At 45.1% G+C, this 21,174-nt stretch overlaps 1 protein-coding gene across 1 annotated transcript; it reads left to right on the plus strand.

Moving 5' to 3' along the window:
• Positions 1 to 2,854: 2,854 nt before the first annotated feature.
• On the plus strand, positions 2,855 to 20,849 carry PIAS4 (protein inhibitor of activated STAT 4). Its single transcript, XM_026865244.1, has 10 exons — positions 2,855 to 3,287; positions 9,272 to 9,356; positions 10,964 to 11,005; positions 11,405 to 11,495; positions 11,833 to 11,961; positions 12,046 to 12,151; positions 15,529 to 15,602; positions 15,774 to 15,934; positions 19,407 to 19,537; positions 20,440 to 20,849. Exons 1-10 carry the CDS (start codon positions 2,855 to 2,857, stop codon positions 20,643 to 20,645), a joined length of 1,458 nt encoding a protein of 485 aa, XP_026721045.1. The 3' UTR covers positions 20,646 to 20,849.
• The last annotated feature ends 325 nt before the right edge of the window (positions 20,850 to 21,174 follow it).

The raw sequence follows: 21,174 nt of genomic DNA on the forward strand, positions 1-21,174 counted from the left end.
CGGGCAGAGGGCTCGGGAGCCATCGCAGCGGCCCCGGCTCGGCTTTGCCCTTCTCACCGTGGCTGGGGGGACGGCGACGGGACGAGCAGCGCACGGTGCTGGGAGTGTTGGGACAGAGCCCCCCGGGCTCCCCGTGGCGGGGAGGCTTGGGGCAGCCTCTGAGGCCCCTCTGCAGCGGGGTGAGGTGAAACGTCTCCGTAGCAAATCTGCCTGAAGTCGCGTTCTGTTTCCCGGGTGTCTTGTGCACCCCATTGGGCCTCCTCGGGGAGAGTGTCCCCGCTTGTCTGCGAGTTTCTCCTTTTCCCTCTGGGTCCCCGTTCGCTGGCAGCTCCCCGGGAGCAGGGATTTCTCTGTGTCCTGCTGTCAGCGCCTGGCAGCGTGCAGGAGCTGCTGGCAGCACCTGAGCGGGCTTTACCCCCCAGGGTCATGGGGAAGCTGGTGCTGAGGGCACTTATGGAGCAGCACCAAGGGATGGAAAGTGTTTAGGGCCTGTGGGATTAGTTCGTCAGTGAGAAATATGGCTAGATGGCTGCAAAAATAAGATTTTTAAGAGGCACTACTCCTTTCCCTGCTCTTGGGCCCCTCTTGGTGTTGTGAGCCGAGCCCAGGACTCCAGAGGAGGAGATGGGCTTCCCAGGCGTTGTGGTTGCCCCCACAGCGAGTGTTTGATGGACGCTTTGCTGCTCCCGAGGCTTCTCAGGGGAGGAATAGACTTTAACATTAACAATCTCAGTAGTTAATGTGATCTCTCTCCTGCTCAATACTAACGTGTAGGTCCAAGCCTCAGTGACAGGTTTTCTTTGTCTGAAGCTTGTTCTTCTATTACTGCTCAAATCTAGTCATCCTTTGGGATCTTAAATCCTTCGAAATGTAAACTGCAGAAGACTGTCAGCTCAAACTCTGCTTTACACGCTGACAGTCCCAGGTGACCGGTGCCGTAGGAGCAGTGAGTGCAGGAATTATCTGTCTGCTGTGCTCTGTGACTTCCCTGGTACCGTGCTGTTGACATGTGTCACTTCCTTCATGTATTTATCTTTGCAAATACGCTACTTATCCTCAAAAGTTCCTCAGAGAGGGCAATACGCTCTCCATTTTGTAGTTGAAGAGAACTGAGACACAGAAACTAGATTTCTCCAAGATTGCACAGGTGGTCTCGAGCGAAGCAGCAGTATGAATTCAGTTCTCTTGAATCCTGACTTTCTGGCAATTAAACATCCTTTCTCTCCTCTTTAAAGTTATCTGCCTTTTTTTTCATCTCATCAAAGGTATTTTGGGACGCATCATGACTGCCAAAAATTTTTAACTACAGCCAGTGACATTTGTGTAACATCTTTTGGGCTTCCAGATATAAATGACAGATTTCATGAAAAAGGAGAAAATGAAATGGCATTTTCTCTATAGTCTAATTCCCACACATGCAAAAGCAGCTGTCAAATGTTTCTGGAGTCAGTAGTAGCTTTGTTAAATTAAAAAATAATAAAAATCTGTATCTGTTTTATTCCAGAAAATTGCAAGGCTGCTATTAACTTTCATAGAAATCTGACTTATATGTTGGTTGTTTTGTTTTTGTTTTGGTTTTTTTTTTTATGTAATCCCCAAACAAGAGTGGGTTATAGGTTGGGGAAAAAAGAGCTGCTGGATCTTTGGTGGTTGTTTTTGTTGCTTGGGGTTATTTTAAACTGCGGGACAGCTGGGCTTTCTTCTTGATTTCTGTGTTTTTCCACAGACAGGAAGGTTGTTGAGCGAATACATCTGGGTACCTATCAAGTATGTTTTCAGGGCAACTTGAGTTTTCAAAAACACATACTTGATAAGCTTGTCTTGTGCATTTATAAGGCTGTTTTGTCATAAGAGAGAACTGAAACATCAATCTGACCAGACTAGCAGTAGTTTTAACAGAAATAATTTCTCGTTCTTAGTCTGATGGAAAGTTGCTGTATCGTGTAGTATGGTATGGTCTTTGAAACTGCTGCCAGTTACGGGCCTTCTGAGTTTCCACAGCAGCAAGAGAGTATGTTTTTGAAGATATAGTTGGGTTTTTTACTGCTTATCACAACACTGAAATTGATAATACCAGTGCAACAACAAAGACAGCTACTGGCTGTGATGACAGGGGAGTGCTTGGTAAGGCACCCAAATAGAGTTTTGGAGGCATTGTTCTCATGGGAACATAGTGCTTTCTTTAATACTCTTTTAATATCTTTCCATAGTCTAAAATACATGATTTTTTTTTTTTTTTACAGATTCTCTATGTGTAGGAAGGATTCTGGAGGGGTTTTTTTCCTGTACAGATAATATACCGCTGCACTGAAATACAGTACAAAGGGATTGGCAGCCACAGTTCACTTAAATGTCATCTGCTTTCCAGTTCATGTTTGTTTTCTTCCTCTGCCTTACGCTAATACCATTTAATGTGAAGTTTTTAATGTAGCTCACTTAACTTCTCTTACCTGGGAATTTTGGATGCTCTGAGCCTCTCTGGTAAAGGAGTGGATGTGCTCTTTCAGGTGTGGGGCCTGCTCTTTGAGATATTTCCTTTGTGGTCACCCTTCCAGGTGACCTGTCTTGAGGATGCTTAGCATTTATCACAAATGATTTTGGAGTAATTCAATGACTGTCATCGTATTTCTCTGCTGGTATTTCAACTGATGATCTCTGTATTTGCTTTGCTCAAACAAATACCTAAGAAATGGGATGCTAATCAGGTGAATAACAATTGCTTTGAACAGAAGGTTTGGTGACTATCTTATAATGGATTTTTTAGTAGTTTGAATTCCAATTATAGAGTATAGTGAGACTGACACTTTGCCTTTTATAACTGTAAGAACGTTTTTAATTTTTTATCCCCTAGAACATGGTGATGAGTTTCCGAGTCTCAGATCTTCAGATGTTGCTGGGTTTTGTTGGCAGGAGTAAAAGCGGACTTAAACATGAACTAGTCACCAGAGCATTGCAATTGGTCCAATTTGACTGCAGCCCTGAAGTTTTCAAGAAAATTAAGGAGCTCTATGAGACTCGCTATGCCAAGAAGAGCTCTGAAGTTGCGCAGCCTCAGCCACAGCAGCACCGGTCTCCCGAGGCACTCTCCATACATTCATCGTATGACCGCGGGAGCACCGTTGCTCGGACTTCTATCTCCACTACTAACATTGACTATCCTGCGCTCTATGGGAAATACCTTAACGGACTGGGAAGGTTGCCACCCAAAGTTGCAAAGCCTGAAGTTCGGCTGGTGAAACTTCCCTTCTATACGACCCTGGATGAACTGTTGAAGCCAACAGAATTAGGTGAGTTTTCGATATGCTGGTGTGTTCACGATGGACTCTGGGAGAGAAGAGTGAAACGAGTTGAAGTGTCAAAAAGGTGACAGTGTTTTCAAGGATTTGTAAAGCCCTGTGACAGAGGAGGGACTGATTAATGTGGTGGTGGATGCCCTCTTCTCTCTCCCGTCATACTTAGAATTTAGCAAATAATATTTATATCTGTTTATTTTTCTCCTTGCTTTAGAACAGGAATGTGGTTGCTTTGAGATGTAATTTGGAAGCCCATCTTGTTTGGCTGTAGTTTTCATATCCTCTTTGGAAATGCTCTGTGTTACATGTTGCAGTCTTTTGCTGTGAATCCTCATCTGTCTCCCTCTGTAACTGGGCAGTATATTGATGAAAATCTGTCTTTGTTGATGTCGCACCTGTGCTAAGCAAATATGCTGGCTTATTCTACACTGATGCTATTTTTCAGTGCTTAAAATACCTGACCTAAAGCCTTCTATGGATGAAAGAGGGTGGTACACACCTCAGACAGTATTTCTGACCTTTTTTTTTTTTTTTCTTGTCACAGTTATTTTTGCATGACGCTCTGTATTTTGAGGTGCAACTAGGAAAACTGAGAGAAGTGCTTTTTCCCACCTTGGCGCTAGGAGTCTGATTTTTCATTATTTTATTATTTAGTATTTCATTAATTCTGATGAACAGTATTGTCACTGATGTTAAATGTAATGTTCTCATAGCAAAGACAGTGGATACAGAAGAGAAATACATTGTACTCTGCTGAGCTGCTGCATCTCATAAAGTCAATGTGGTAATATCGGGCTTCACTACTAAATTAATCTAGAATTTGGGAACCTGGTCTGTCTTTGAAAAAATGCTTGGTGTGAGTGTGGATTGGAGGGGAAAAAAAATACAGACAAAAAAATACAGATGAAGATATGATTGTGCAGGTGCAAAAAAAAAAAAAGAGGACCAATTTGTTAGACTTTATGTAATTTTCATCTCCGTTTGGAGGCATTAAATCTGCTAATGCTGGGGCCGTTTAAACAGTCAAGGACTGCCAGTGTAAAGCTAAAATATTTGAAATGCTGTTTGTGGAATGGGTTAGTTCAGTCTTAAATGTGGGGTGGTATTTGTTAGTCAAGAATGGACAATGGACATGTAGTCTTTTGAAGGAAAATAAATTTTCAAGAGGTGGAAACATCCAGAGATAGGAGAAGAGCCTGGATATACTTAATGTGATTAACACATTTCATTAAAAGTTGACATTAAATCTTCTATAGCAATTCAGAACCAAGGTCTCATTAAATTTAGTATCTCACCTCTGTTAGCTGACACCTCCCCTGGGTCAGCTTGTTCCCTAAAGTATATTTGACTCATTTTCCCTTTTGATGAGAGTGTTTTCTGCTTAACGTTGGGGGATTGGTGGTGAGTAGCTGGGTATGAGCAGATGTTCAGCCTTCATTGTCCCAGTCAGCCTAACGACACCTTCTAGACACTCGTTTAATTTTCCCAACCTGGTGACCTGCAACTATAATTCCTTCTGCGTGTGCTGAGGTGAATAAAGAAGCATTTGTTTCTCTGTAAAACTGGGGTTATTTCAACGGTGCCTAGATATCAGCTGCTCCCCATTGCTACCTGGAACAGCTGGCTGCTGGAATAACTTTGACAATTAGAAGTTATGCTTGTAGGGGGCTCTGCTTAGTGTGGAAGGTCGATAAAACAAAGCGCTCTGAGGAAAATGAAATATTTTTCCATATGGAAGCTGCACCAGTTCATGCTTTGTTGCTCAGATTTCCCATTCTGTGTCTGGACCAAACATAAGCTCCTTGTCAACCTCTGAAACTTGCAACATGGATGTATCTGAAGGAGATTTAAGATCTCGGATCCATTTAGAAGCACCCAGCTGCTGTTGAAATATCCCATTTCCCTAAGCTACAAAAGAGGTATTTTAAGCATATAGCCATGGAGTAGGGGAAGCTTAATTTATATGTTCTGGACTTCAGTTGAAAGCATCTTTATTAATGAAAAGGCTCTCTTGCCTCTTTGAGATGATTGCCTTGAGATCAAAGGTGAGGTGGGTGATGCCTAATTTGGTCTGTAGGCAAGCAGATTCCCTGAAGAATTATCAAATTACTATTATACTCGTAGACAAAGGTGGCTTCGGCTAAAAGCAGATAAATTCGGTCCATTGTGAACCAACTAATACCTCATATTTGGCAACTGCACACACAATTTCAGTCAATTTAAGTATTGAGTTTAGCATCTGAGTTATCTACGTGCAAACAGCTTCTGCCACAGCTTTCTGGTTTGGTCTAAGGATGTCAACGTGCAAGAATTCTTCTAATTTATTGAAATCACCGCAATTCTCTTGGGTAGATAAGGCTTAAAATTAAGATTGATCAGATACCTTTTTAGAGGGAATGCATACTAATATCTCTCCTGCATTGTGTTGTAAGTAGCTAACAAGTGGAGTATTTATGTGAGCTCTGTGGTATCTGAGCACCTTGCTGATAAGTGTACTTATCCTCTGGCACTTTTGGGGTAAAGCAGTGTGAATATAGTTTTTGACAGTAATACTGTGCTGTAAGGAATTCTGAATGATTTTTTTGTTCGGGATGTTAGCTGTGACAGCCTGTACTTGCTGCAGATACCGAGGCTGCTGGTCTTCTCCTGGAGGCATGCCAGGGGAGATCTTGTGGTGCAGCTGTGGGAGCAGAAGGCCATGTAGGCTGGGAGGTCCTGCCACTGTCAGTGTAAACAGGATTTGTTTGGTTTTTTTCCCTTTGATAATACCTGCCTTGCAGTGGTGGCGTTGCTCTTCTCTCATCTGCAAGTAGAAAAGCTGCTGCTCCAACCCCCTCCTCTGAAGCAGGATTTCTGTCGCTGTAAATGGAGCCACCGGTTCCGTGGCAAAGGGAACTGCCTTCCCCTGGCTGCGGAGCAAACGCCGTTGCGTTGAGCGAGCTCCGAGGAATCCCAGCAAAAGCACACACTCGCACTGTTGCTCTATCCGCCAAAACGAGCTGCGGTATGCATTAAAATGAGCGCTTCCGCCGCTTCCAAAAATAAAAGATGCCATACAGTCAACTCGCCTCATCTCCCCAGCCCCACATGAACTCAAAATGCCCTTCAGTCTAGTCAGAGCAGTTCAACAGCCAAGGAGGGGAAAAAGAAAGCCACCAACCCACCTGTATATTGTATTGTGCCCTGAGGTGGGCTGTTCTGGGTGTTGGCATGTGAGTGGGGACTCACAACAAGCTCCTCAGCCCTAAGCCTCCTGCCAGCAGCTCATCTCTGGCTGATGACCTTTGGGATCTCTAGCCATGGCGATGACAATATGATCTCGCTTTCCTGGGAGTATATAACGCCTTTAGCAAGCGTGACCAATAAGTATAATCGCGAGGAACGTTACGTTAAAGCAAGCAAAGAAACAAACCAAAACCGGCCTTGGTGTAGGGAAACCTTAAAACCCTGAAATCAATGTAGTCCTTATTTTGTATGCCATGGTCTAGCCTGCCAGGTGGAGAGCTGCAGATGAGGTTGGCTTCTCAGAATGGGAATCCATTGCAATTACGTTGGGCTAAAATCTTGAACGTGGTTTGCCAAGTCCTGTTGGGTTTTGGAAGTTTTATGTCTTGACTCATTCTGAGGATGGCTGATTGAGCTCAGTCTTAAAAAATGATTTCCTGCTATTGTCAACTGTTAAATAAATTGATCCCAGCAGCCGTTTTATAAGTCAAGCAGCTGAGTTGTGTGCTGAGGCATCTGTCCTGGAAGAAGGGTGAAACTCGGTTAACTTAAAATATTTAGCTTTAAAAAAACTGTAAATTTTTTTCCTGGCTTCTCAGCAAAAAATGAATAGCTGATTAGGTACCCTAAAAGCGTAGTTCATGGGGTTATCTTCCAGCAGTAAGATTCTGAAGGAGAATTGGGTCTTTACCCTGTCTCAGAGAGGTTTTTCTTCTGGTCTTTTAGGGAATGTTCTCTTTCACTTTTCTCCAAAGCATCCAGTTCTGATTGCTGTTGGCAACAAGGTATGCAAAGACACATCCCGAGTCCATATCATCTTGGGTTTTGTTTTCGTTTTGGCTGTTTTTTGTCCAGGAAACATTGGATTGCTTTGTGTGACCCTGCAGCAGCTTTCTGTGAGCACGGCTGAGAAGTTCCCCTCAATTCTTGCCTGGAGAAGGGTCTTTCACAGCGAGAAATAAAGCAAACAGGGAGCACGTGCTGCTGCTTCTCATTTCTCTTACTTCACTCACAGAGGAGAGTTCCTAACCAAGTAGTTGTAGAGAAACGTAGGCGTGTGATTGTTTTTTGTTCTTCTGTACCAGAGAACCAGAGTACACAGTCCGACTGTGCAGCCCCTCGGGATCTGGTGCTTTGCAGCCAGGACCGCTCTGGACTCACCGTCGTGGCCTGGACACAGCAGTGGTGGCCTGGCAGCCTCAGCCCCGGAGCAGAGCAAATTACGTGGAGTGAAATTCAGCAGGGTGCTGATTCTAATGCTAGAATGTTTTGCTGGAGAGGTGATAACAAATTTATTGGCTACTTCACAGGGTTTGGCTTCTGTCGCTGATGGCATCCTCTGACGGTGCCAGTCAGTGCTGCAGGCAGCCTGCTTCGAGCCACTGGGCCCTTTTTTGTGAAAGAAGGGTGAGCTGATATAAATGCAAAATTAAACATGAACAGCTTCTTGATTTTCCTAAGCAGGTTTGCTTTGTCTTCGTCAACAATCAGGAGGACAGTGTGTCCATAGACAGGTACTTAAGCAACAATATTAAAAAGATTTTTTTGTAGTTATCGTTCATCGCTGTCTAAAAATAAGTCTTCATGAAATGCTTTCCTTCTCACTGGTTGTTTTGATCAAGAGACATTTAGATGGAAACTGGAATTAAATTAAAAGTCCATAAAGATACCTTCAATTTGTATTTCCCTTTTTGCATTTTTGAAGCCAGATTACCAAAGGGAAGTATCTGTAGTCAGTGAATCAGGTTGTCACCGTGTCTTCCAAGATCTTAGAGCTGCTGAGATTTTATCCTTCCTTCATCTCACTCATAGACAGCAAAGCACACTTTTCACTTCTCAAATTCTGGTATATTGGCTTTGAATAAACTAGCAAATGAAATGATGCAAAGAAAAAAAACATCGAATTCTTGCTAAAAAGAAAAAATAAAAGCTGTTTTATCACTTCCTGCTCTTTGTGTTTATCCTGTGACTTTCACCAGCTCAGGGCCTGGACTTCACTTGGAAACATGTACTGACAATAAAATTTAGCATATTTGGATTTAATAAAGGTACTAAGCAGAAGTTGTACCAAGTTTTTCACATCTCAAGCTTCATTTTAACCATGTTAAATGCATTTGATCTTAAAATTGTGGATGGATAGAAGGCCAATTAATGCTGGGTTCTCATTGAAGTGTTTCTGAAAGTGGAGTGCTATAACACCCTACCTATAAATGCATCCTCAAGGTCATGTGTTTGTAAGTCATGTTTTGTCTCTTACAGCTTTTTTTTTTTTTGTGATGCTTTTTTATTATCTAAGCTGATTGTTGTTATTTCCTTTCTTTTCCAGAATTCAGTCTGATCAGTCTGGTGGTTTCATGCTTTCATGTCATGCATAGATCTCTTCTTATGCTTCTTTGAGTTCTAGTCTCCACACTGTGATGCCACTTCTGATTTGTTCTTGTATGAACACATGAATGTTGGCTCATTGATCATTTGAGGGGAGGAAAAAGCAAAAAGGAAAAAGCAGGTCCAAATCCACTGTGTACTATTAGTGTGCTAACTGGCAAAGCAGGCAAGCAAATGAGCAAAGCTGTAATCAACAGTAGATTTACCAAAACGCATGATGATTGGAGTTCTTGTGCAGCTGTGTGGGAGAAAACAAGACTTAGAAGTAAACATAGCTCAGAACATTAAAAAATCACCTTGTGCTTAGCAATGTAAGAAGAGCTAGTTATTATCAGTTTGATGTACAGTCTTTTCTTTTTCCTCTTCAGTTCCACAGAATAATGAGAAGCTTCAGGAAAGTCCGTGCATTTTTGCATTAACACCAAGACAAGTGGAGCTGATCAGAAATTCCAGGTACTTCTCGTTGTGTATTAACAGTTCAAGAAAAATGTAGCTGTATAATTCCTCTGTGTTCCCTCTCTGTGGAAGCTTTTGTTCTCAGCAAGGGAACACTGTTTGAGGACTGTAGCAGACAGGCTACTTCCCATGTAAAGCAAATAGCTTTGAGGGAGGTGGGAGGTACAATTTTACCCATCGAAGTCCCTGAGTTTCACTTCTGCTCCTTTAATCTTGCTTTTGAATAGTACATTTGGGCAGGAAAAGCAGTATGAAACTGTTGATGACCTAAATTCTTTGTTGAGCTTGTGTTGCGAATATTTTCGGATTTTTCTTTGCATCAAAAGTTCAAAAGCGATACACGCAACGCTGTTTGCATCTGAAAGAAAGCTTCCTTGTTGTAAAGGATGCTATAGTAACGGCAGAAGAAAACATCTTGCACCGATCAGGATTTAACCTGACCTCTGTCGTGATGCAACTTTTGATTCAAACAATGAATGCCTAAGAGATGCAGGCAGTAAGACTTCCTCTTTTGCTGACCTGCTCCCTTGGTCCTTGCTACTGTGAAAGGACAATGATGCAGAAGAGGTACTCCAAAACTCAGCATTAAAACCTTTAAATATTTCTCTTTACGGTAAAATCATACTCTTATCGTAGAGTCAGAGAAAGATGATGTTTCTTGAGTATCCAGTGCTTGATTGCTGGTGCGATCCCAGTAGGTTGACAGAAGCAGTGCAGGGGAAGCTGTTTGAAGATTTTAACAGAAAGGAAACGGTATACCACAGAAGTCTTTAGGGGTGATAAAAGACTACATGTGTTGTAGCTGAGTCTTGACGCTCTTTTCTCCATATATTCAGATTTGTGAGAAAATGTTCCACTGTCAGTAACACGGCGTAAATATTTCACAGCAAGGGTTTTGGTGAGAGCCTGGAATGATCATTCAGCACAGATCCATCATCTTCCACTGCTTGTGGGTAGTATTTCCCCCAGATCAAAACCGGCCACATCAGCTCCTGTCTGTCAGCTGAACTGAGGTTCCATCCCTTCCACCCCCCAAATAAAACATTTATATTAAAACACTGCATTGGAAAGTGAAACACTTTTAGAGGCAAATCAAGATGAATTTGGGGATCTTATCTAATGCTTTGCATCCTGGGCAGAAATCAGAGTATGTTAAATACCCTTGTTCTGAGATGTTGCTTTCCTGATAACAGTTGGAATCCTGTATGAACAGCACTACTGGAGTCAGCAATATTAGCAGTTGTTCTGGTGCCATAATACTTGCTTCCTTGGTTTGCATGAACAGCTTTAGCTGAATAATTGAACACAGAGAGTCTTGAAAGAACAGGTAGACCTGACCTTAAAACCTAGTTTTTGTAAATGCTTACAAATCAGCAAAAGGATGCCAGGCAAATTGATATCTTTCATCCAACACCTTTACAGATTTGAAAACCCAGAGAAAGGCTTGTAGGATGATGCCTTAGGAAAAAAAAAAAAAAAATAGGACCACTGTTGAGTCTGGGAAAAGTGACAGCTGATTTTGGTTGTTTTGGGGTTTGTTGTTGTTGTTGTTTTGGGGTTTTTCCTACATAATTTATTTTGCTGTTTCTTCTTTAATTTACCAGGGAGTTGCAACCCGGTGTGAAATCGGTTCAGGTTGTGCTAAGGTATGTCTGAGTCGGGGGCTGATTTACCATCAGGTGCAGAACAGGGGAGGAGGGAACGCACTACAAAAATATATTAATTTTCAGTGTGGTTTTCGTAGTTACAAAGATAACTTAGAGTAAACCGTTTGTTCACGTGCCTAACGCAAGCATTTTTAAACTCTACTTCCTAACCTCTTTGCACTGCTTGAGTTAGCACGCAGCAGTGTGTCACATTTTGCTGCCCAGGTATCAAACCTGCATCCAGTCTGGGAGAGCTGAGTGGAATTGGCTTTGCTTTGGCCAGACGAGGGAGCATGGGTTGGTGTGGTGATGGTTGGTTGCTGGTAGCTGTTGATGTGCAGAGAGCTATGAACATGCAAACAGCACGGGGATATTGAGAGACGTGTCATTTCTTTACAGAATCTGTTACACAGACACTAGTTCTCCTCAGGAGGATCAGTACCCTCCGAACATTGCAGTGAAAGTGAATCATAGTTACTGCTCTGTGCCGGTAAGTCAGCTCAGCCAGGAGGTGTGACATTGCAACTTTGGAAGGTTTTGTGTAATTTAGAAGGAAATTGGTTTCTTGATGAATGCAGACAAGAAGCCAGAATATAAAAATGAGCTGCTTAGTTTAAAGCTAATTTTCTAATGGAAATTAAGTTAATAAACTGTTCTTGCAAAAAGACTCGTTCCTTTTTACTTTGTGCTTGGTCTGGCTGTTCAGCTCCCTTCTACCCCCCCTCCTTGAAAATTGTGGGTGAGTAGAATTTAGTGAAGATAAATAGATGTACCCCTGTAGAAGCATCTTGAGTTAAAAAAAAAAAAAAAAATTCTTTCTGCCTTAGGGCTACTATCCATCAAACAAACCTGGAGTGGAACCTAAAAGGCCCTGTCGTCCCATCAACCTCACCCACCTCATGTACTTGTCTGCAGCGACCAATCGCATCACCGTTACCTGGGGGAATTACGGGAAGGTACGTGCTGAAGGAAATGACACAGAACTGCCCGGATGAGTAGAGAGCAGCCTGGCTCACGCTTTCCCTTCCTTCTCTCATTAGAGCTATTCAGTGGGGCTGTACCTAGTGCGGCAGATGACCTCAGCGGAGCTGCTGCAGAGGTTGAAAACCATCGGGATCAAACATCCAGAACTTTGCAAAGCACTTGGTGAGTATGTCTGTTGATGAGGTGGCTCGGGGAGGTCTGCTGTGTGCCTGTCAGACTGCACCACTCCTGATAGCCAGGCTGCTAGAAATGTGCTTGGGAACACCTGCCCAGTTTTGTACAATTTCTTTCCTCCAGTTGTATAAAAACACTTTTTATTTGAGCAGACTTGCGAAGCTGTATGTCAGTCGTGTGAAATTGCCCCAGATCTGTGTGCAAGTGCAGCGCTTCTGCAGCGCGGGTTTCTCGTGGCTCTGCAGCAGCTCTGAATCACTTCAGTTGGATTTAGAATTTATCCCCAGGTCGTATCGTGGCGAGTGCCGCTGAGGGCCAGTGTCGTTCTGACGCGAATGGCTTCATGCCTTCACCCGAGTAATTATGAGCTGACCAACATTACCACAGCACCTCGGCCTTGACCCCGCAGTATTTCCAAAGGAGATTTCTGGAGCAAGGGATCCTGGTGAAAATGTCCTGCTGCCCCAACCCCCCCGTGAATCCTAGGGGCTGGCAGTGGGATTTCACCACCAGCACTTTGATATGCGTTGAGAGCTTCGAGAAGAGATGATCCCGAGAGATGCTTATCCTAGACCACTCAGGTAAATCATCATGGTATGAGGCAAATGCAAAACGTTATTGAAAATGAGGGGAAATTACCTTTCCGAGGCAGAATCTGACTTGCAGCTCGTGAGAGGCTGGAGAATTGCCAGTTATGTAATGTTACTGGAGAGAGCATTCTTACTATTTAGTTCTGCATGGGAGAACTAACACCACGGATCACGATGGTCTTTCAGACATGCTATTCAGATCATGGATGACTCTTACCGAGTATTAGAAACAGAATCTTGAAGATGGATTGTAGTTCCCAGGGGAGATGATGATTTCAGGCGTGTCCAGTCTTCACATGCCTAATGCACACTGTGAGACACGCTCCTGCTTCAGCCGAGCTTTTGATCTTTGTGCTAAGTGCAGGATTTCTGCCGCAGATGCTGAACACTTCTATATCTGTGTGCCACGCCAAATAGCGTCTGTGGCAGTCTTGATCATATTAGACCGCTGTGACAGCTGGCACTTAACCTATTGACAGAAGAAATGAAAATTTCCATTTGTTAAATATCCACCATTCTCAGAAGCCTGAGGCACTCACTGCGCTCCCTTTTTTTTGCTGTTCGCCAGAACCTTAGAAGAATGGAGCAGAGCCTGGCTTTTGAGTTGTCCTAAGCTGCAGAGGATCCTGTCGCTCTTCCGTGACACTTCTTGAAAGCAGGCTCAGCAGTACGTGCTGTTCCCTTCAAAGCGAGCACTTGCAGGATGGCCTCTCAGTCTGAGAGTGACAGCAGCTTTTCTGCCTTTCCCACTCAGTGACAAGTGTGTGCCTCCAGCTTTACTGAGCTAGAGAACAGCTTTGGCTGGACTTGGGGGCAGGGATGAGTTGCATTTGGTGACCTTAAATTTAACCAAATAGGAATGTTGTCTTGATTCAGTTCCTTTTAGCCTGTTACTGCTTGGAAGTTGTTTGGACATCTGAACCTGGCAAGCACAAGTAGCTTGTAAACTTTGCTTTTATGGCTCTGGTCTGTTCCACAAATGATTCCGTATCACGTTGACTGCAGCGTCCCTCAGTACTCACTAAAGCCACCCTTTGACTTCAGTTGCATCTCGGGGCTGACTCATCTGCCTTTGCATATGCTTCTGTTGACTTTAGTATAGGCACATTGTCTGGAAACAGAGATGCTTACAGCCACGGCTGTGGATCCAAAAGCAGTCTTAAAACAGCTTGATTCTAATTAGGAGGTCCTAGAAAATGCCCGTTTCTCCTTTCCATGTATCATAGTAATTGATGCACGGAGAATGCTCTTACAAAGAACTTTACAAAAAATTAAGCTTGGATGAAAAGTCTCCTAATGTGAAGAAAACGCCACCAAATCTTGTAATCTCATGGGAATTTCACATCTGAGAAGTCACTCTCTAATTAGAGCTGTGTGTTGCAAAACTGCATGTAGCCTCATTGTCTGGAGACGTCTTGTTATGATCTGAAAAGGTCAAAATAAATGGTTGACTTGCTCCAAAGAAAAATGGTGAGGGAAGTGTCAAAGGCCTTTTCAGGCAGCAGCGTTAGCAGCAGCTACTCTTTAGGAGTTGTGTAGTACTTTAAAGCTATTTTTCTGTCTTGATTCAGCACCTTGATGCAGGACCTGCACGTGTGGGACCTGCGTGTCTGCTGCTCTCTTGAATTTGCCTGCAGCTCCCCCGGGTTTTCCTTTTGGGGTGCAACAGCAGGGGCAGGATTCTCTACCTCCTTTCCTAACCTCTGATTCTTTCCAAATATATACTGGATCGCTGCTTGTGACTGTTTTTGCATGGCTGCCTTGCTCTTTGAGCTGTCTGCCCTGGTACCTCTGGGTCTGTTTGTGGTTCCTGTGAAACAGTCTGCTGGAATAAATGAGCTGGCCAGCGTATAAACTGAAGAGTTACAGCCCAGTAGCACTAAGAGGAGGCTTGTTTATTGGATGGGGAAATGATGGGATGTGGTTTCCTGACAATTTGACTGTATCCCATGTTTGCTCGCTTCGGAGGAGACTTTCTCTGAAAATCAGGGGACAGGGGGAGGCGGCTAACCCTGTCCTGTTGTCACTGGTCTCAGAAGGGAATAAAATCCATCATGCTTATGCTAATGACCAGATAAGCCTAACCTGACTTTGCTGCAGAAGTCTTGCCATGTGCTAGAGCTCTATCTGCTCATTCGTTCCCTCCCTGTGGCAAGTCCCTGTGGGTGTCTCAGTCCCCTCTGAAGGGGGACAAAGTTAACTCCCAGTTGGCTGCCTTGGTATAATAACACGAAAAAGCTGGTCAGCAGTGTGATTTCCTCTGTGTACCCCAGCCACCCAGCCTGTAGTTTGTAAATAAGAGGTAGAAGGGGTTGCTGAGAGCATTCAGTGTAGCTGGCAGACAGCACGCAGACAGTTGCCCTCATCCCAACACCTAAGTCCATCCCGGCTCCTTCACTTGCTCTGCCTGGATGAGGGACAGCATGTGCTGGGAGACCTGGGTCGTTGGAAAGGGGGATCTGTAAGAAAATGTGAGATTCTTCAGGCAATAAATATTCCAGCTGGCCTGTAGACCGTGAGCTGCCTCATCACGCACAAGGTTTTGGCTGCCCAAGCAGCGTCTCTGCTGAGCTCTGCAGGTTACACAAGCCTGGTCCAGCACAACAGCTTTGTCTCCGATGTCCTCTGTCCCTGACTGGCAGAGGCCGTCAGCTGTGGGAAAGATGACTTGTGCTCAGCCAAGGGCTGTTGGTGAGCTGCTGACCTGTGCTACACATTGTTTCCAAGGTTTCAGTTTGCATCTGTTAAATTTTGTGCTCTCTACTCTTACTGCAGTAAAAGAGAAGCTACGCTTGGATCCAGACAGTGAAATTGCCACTACAGGTGTTCGTGTCTCTCTTATCTGTCCGGTAAGTCTTTGCAAAATATTTTATTCTCTTTTTTTTTTTTTTGTCAAGAAACTCTATTCTGCTGCTGGACCAGCTTTGCAAGCTAACAAACTTTTTTTGCTTAGGAGGAGAACTGTCTGGTGATAACTTGGGCAGGTTTTAGTGCTGATCTTCTGCTCTTTGGTTCAACAGCTAGTGAAGATGCGGCTGTCTGTCCCGTGCCGGGCAGAGACCTGTGCACACCTGCAGTGCTTTGATGCAGTCTTCTACCTACAGATGAATGAGAAAAAACCCACATGGATGTGCCCTGTGTGTGACAAACCAGCACCCTATGACCAGCTAATAATTGATGGGTGAGTGCACACACTTCTCTGTCCTCAGCCCCTTTCTTTTTCTCTGCTGGGTGTGGCATCTTGTCTTTTGGTCTGTGCATCTGATTGGAATTCATCTCGAAACAAAGTTGGAAGTTTATTCTGCTGGCATATGATATTCCGACTTAATTGTTTCAGTGCGTTAGAGCAAGACTTGACTGTTTGTCTGCCATTCTTAATTTCTGGGTTACACTAAATCATTTTGAGAATCAAGCGTTTACTGCCTCACTCTTCATCAGGCTGATGAACCCACACAACTAGCCACCTTGGTTGACCGATATCATGCTGTGTGGAATAAACCACTTTATAAGCACCCGATAAGGTGATTTTTTTTTTTTTTTTGATTGGGAACATCTTCCTGTTTTCTTGTCAGTTTGAGGTGCTCATCAGCTCCCAAGCGACTCTTGGCATCATGTAAACGTGACTGGGGGATCTTCTATGCCAGCTATTAAACCAAACATCATGCAACGTAATAGTCCCCGAGACAGAGTTACAGATGCAGTTTTTGGAAAGATTTTTGTACAGTCTGTGTGACTGTTGCAGCACAATTTCTGTGGCCATTGTGACTATCTTCATGTCAGGGAAAGGAAGGATGTCTCAGTAGGGACTGTTTCTGTGTTTTGGATGCCTGTAGGGGAAAAAAAACAGGAGGTTCAGATGCACTGGAGGGACAGAACTAAAATGCTTTGTATATATTGTCCAGGCTGGAGGTTTTGTGGATCTACCCGGGCTCCCTGGGCCTCCCACCCTGGTTTCTGTGGGGACACGCAGTGGTGGCTGATCCCTGCTAGCAGGCTGAGCCTGTGCAGCAGGACCTGGGGTGCTCAGGGGGCCCTGGCGGCTCCCTGCTGGGGGTCAACAGCCCCCTTGATGTGGGAGGGGACACTGGTGCACTTGTCAGGCAAATGGGGTGTGCTGGGAGGGAACCAGCTTTTGTTACAGCACTGTCAGAGCGGGTTTGTGAAGGGCAGACCATGAGGTTTTGCCTCAGCCATGCGTTTGGGCCTGGCTGCTGTCCTGGGCCAGAAGGACAGAGCCACACCAGCATCCTCATCCTCGGCCTTCCCAGTGAGGCAGCCCCTGTCTCTTCTGAACAGGGGATGTTCTCTTTCTGCTGTCTCATTTTGATTGTGGCATAGTTGGAGCAGTGCTGTAAAAGCACAGGAGGGGTTTAAAGCAAATTCAATTCCAAACAGCATTTGGAAAAGGATGGGCCCTGAATTACAGAAAAGTTGCTTTAGACTTGGCACTCAACTTGTCATCTGGTTTCAGTCCATATGGGAATGGTGTTTCCAATATCTCAGGACTGGAGTTGGTTTGCTCTGTCTTTTCACCAAAGAGCAGAGCAGAGACTCACCATAAGCCGGGAGAGCTGGCGTGCTACAGTTCGGCAGTATGGGAACACTTTGGAGGGGACGCTCATGCCTCTAGGTGAGGTTTGATACTGGAAAGCTTAAAAATGCAGCTCTGTGCCAGGAGGATTACCCTGACACCCGGGAGATCTCCCTCTCCTCGTTGCAGGCCTGGTGGATGGAGTCCTCCACGCAGACTGCAGAACGAGAGAGGCTGACAGCAGGGGCCACCTGAGGCAAGCCAGAAAGCTGGCGATGATGCTGTCAGCTCCCGAAATAGGGGTTCCAGAGTCTGTCTCTAGAGAAGAGCACAATAAGTTGCCTGACTTTTGTCCAAGAGCAAAGGAAGGAACAAGGAGTGAATGAATGGGAACAGTAATCTCCACCCACCCCCCAGAAGCAGCTGCTTTGTCTCAAAATGCAGGGAGCCTGTTTTATGGGCTGGGACCACCGACATCCACAGTGGTGCCGGCCAAGCTGAGAGCAACCCTGAGGGCTGGCGGAGCAAGGTGCATGGTTCTTGGCTTTGGGAAAATGATCTCCGCCCTCACGGCTTGTATAATTGGCCACTGATGCAGGTTCCCTCAAAAGTAGGAAGAGTTTAGAAAAATTGTTCGGGTGCATCCAGGTCCCTTGGCACAGAAGGCAGCGAAGTGAGCAGACAGGTCTCCTCCTGTGTGGTGTATTCCCAGGGCCAGGCTGATAATATTCTGAGCATTGCTTCGTTTGTAGGTACTGATTTCATCCAGCAGTTGTGGCTTTTTAGACAGTCTGAAGCAGCCTAGGCATAGATAAGCTGTTTGCTTTGTCCTCTGGCCAACACCGACAGGAAAATCCAGTTCCTTTGAGATCTCTAATGAGGCTGTTGAGGCTGAAGGGGAAAGTACGAGGGGCTGGATTGTGGAACCTCCACAGGTCAGCACTGCACGTGTCCCTCCTGGACGAGGAGGAGGTCGTCATCACTGGTGAAGGCTCAGCAGATTTCTTTGTCCCTGCTCTGCAGCTCTCAAGCCTGGGTTTCAGTGCTGGTTCTGTTGGGTGAAGCGAGCTTTCAGACCTCCCTGAAAGTAAGCTGGAGGGAACCTGGCAGTCACGGCTGCATGTTGTTAGTCAAAAAAGGGGTGTAGGCTCCTGAGGAGAGAGGTGGTTGGTCAAGTCTAAGATCCTCTGGACCTTGTCAGCTTTTTTGGAATTGCAGCCTTGGTGGCTGCTGTGCTGGATGATGGGACTGTCTATGGAAACACATTTCCTCTGAGCTGGGGGAAGGCAGAATCTTTCTCCCACTAGTGCGCCACGAATAGTTTTCTTGAGCTTGTAAGATTTTTGCTATTTGTTCTCCTTTATACTGAAAAGAAATGCTCAAATCCAGAAGTCAGTAAGGCCTTGCAGCACAGTGGTTCCAATAATGTGTCCAAGTAACCATCCCAGGCAGATGGTGGGACATACTGGAATAAAACAAGTACCCAGTTTGCGGCACAGTGAGGCAGAGGAAGGGAGCAGGTTAGAGTCTCTGCAACGAGAGATGGCTGACATCGAGGTATTTACACTGGGTCTGTTGGCAGTGCTGAACATGGAGGGGTTTCTGTTGCAGGAGGCAGCATATATTGTTTTGGTGGCTGCTGGGGAGGCTTTGGGAAATAAAAATAGGAAGGAAGTGAAGTGGTGCTTGTTGGGATTGCTTGTTTCCTAATGTCATGGGATATTTTGTCTTTTCCCTTGGTGTGAATGTTCCTGCACCAGCCCTGACACAGCTCTAGATGGGGCATCAGCCGTCTGTCTGGAAGCAGTGCCACAGACTTGGGAAACTGGGTGAAGAGGCAAGACTGTCTTCTAATTGCACATAATTAAAATGTTAGTTCACGGCTTAGGTACGTTGTCAGAAAGGACGGGGATGGCTTGCACTGTCAGAACCTGTACTTGTTTATGGGAAATAGAACAAGTCCTTGACTGCAAGGGTTGTCTGTCTGGCAGCTTTCTGCTAACACCAAATTTCTTTTAAATTTAGGGCTGTTTAAGGTGAAGATCCAGGTTGATGGCCCATCACTAAGTGCATTCTGCTGACTGCCTCGCACTTAATAGATGACATCTTTTCTCCTGTCCAGGCTCCTGTCAAAGATCCTGACAGAATGTGAAGATGCAGATGAAATCGAGTACCTGGTGGATGGCTCCTGGTGCCCCATCAGAGCTGAGAAAGAGCGGAGCTGCAGCCCTCAGTGTCCAATATTAGTTCTAGGTAAGTATCTCTGGGGCTAAAGACTTTTAAGTGACTGTAGGAAATGTTCACAAATTGCAAAACTAAAAGAGTTCCCCAGCTGGCTGGGGAAAAGCTGTGTGATAGCTTAACGTGAGTGTGGCTCTTGGAGAGCTTCCTCTGGACAGTCCCTTTGTTTTCCGCCTCTCCAGAAATGAACAGCGTCGCCTGTTTATCGCATCCCTGCGGATTCCCTGTGGGTTATTCAGCAAACCTGGGTTGTTGCCAGAATGGCATCGAACGTGTTTGTCTGTACATGATCCCTGAAACGTCATCAACAAAATCACCAGCCCGGAACACCGCTGGACTTTTTTGGGGGGGAAAATTGAATTTTGACTAGACGGGCTGTCTGGGCAGCCTGCACAAGGCGGTGTCCTCGAGCAGTGGGGGTGTCTGCTGAGGGGGTTGCCCGTGGGGTTTTGTAGCTTCTTGCTTTGGCCGAGCCAGTTCCTGGTTCTCAGGCAGGTGCCATTGAGCACCGTAGCGAGTTATAACCCCAGAGAGATCATCAGGTTTGGGGCGTTGGCTCTACTCTTAGGCAGCTGCTTGAAGAAAGTTTGTTTCATGCACCCCTTAGTCTGGACATCAGGAAGCATTTCTGTACCAAAAAGGGTGGTCAAACACCAGAACAGGCTTCCTTGAGAGGTAGTCCATGCCCCAGGCCTCTCTGTGTTTAAGAAACATTTGGACAACGCCCTTAGGAACAAGCTTTATCTTTTGGTTGGCCCTGAGGTGGTCGGGCCGTCGGTCTAGATGATTGTTGTAGGTCCCTTCTGACTGAACGATTCTAGTCCAAGTGCCATGAGGGACCAAGAGTAACGGAGCACCCCCTGACCTGGGCCTGAAGTGTCTTAACTAGTCCTCTCTTCCCCCACCTCCTCCAGGTTCTTCAGATGTGAACGGGCTGTTGCCCACTCCTAACGGTAACGGTGAGAACGGCAAGGCCACTGCTGACGTTGTGGATTTAACACTGGACAGCTCATCATCGGAAGAGGAGGAGGAGGAAGATGAAGAAGAAGATGACGATGATGAGGGACCCCAACCAAAACGACGCTGCTCTTATGAGAAAGGTTTAGTTTCTGCCTGCTGACTGCGGAAGCAGCTCTGAATCTCAGAATGGACAGACTTGAATACTCTGGTGCTTATTAAACTGGAGGAGGGGGAGAATGTCCTCTCCCACTTCATCTCCCTTCCTCCCTGTTCTCCTTTGACTTTCCTATTCCAAATTAATCATTAAAACAAGAGAAAAAGAGGAAAAAAAATTACAAAAAAACAGACAAAAAGAAAAAAAAAAGAAAAAAAACAACCAACCCACAAACGATAAACAAACCATTGAGCTGCTTCTTGGTTGGAAAATGACCCCACTCAAAGCCTGACCCTGAACTGGAGCCTGAAGTAAGGAAAGTGTCTTAAGCCAGGCAGTCAGAATCCACAGCTCGCTGGTCTCTGCTGCCCTTCGCCAGGACGGTTTGAATCGGTGGAGTTCACCTGCAGATCTACAGGACATCTAACTCCCGTGCATCTCCAAAGCTGTGTGCATTTTTGTTGTCTTGTTAAATAACCATTCCTTAATTAATCTAAAAGTTTTTGCTGGACGTGTTGAGTCCGGGGCTGTCTCT

The sequence above is a fragment of the Athene cunicularia genome (genome assembly GCF_003259725.1).
Source record: "Athene cunicularia isolate RWA chromosome 28 unlocalized genomic scaffold, athCun1 chr28_part2, whole genome shotgun sequence".
NCBI classification, from domain to species: Eukaryota; Metazoa; Chordata; class Aves; order Strigiformes; family Strigidae; genus Athene; species Athene cunicularia.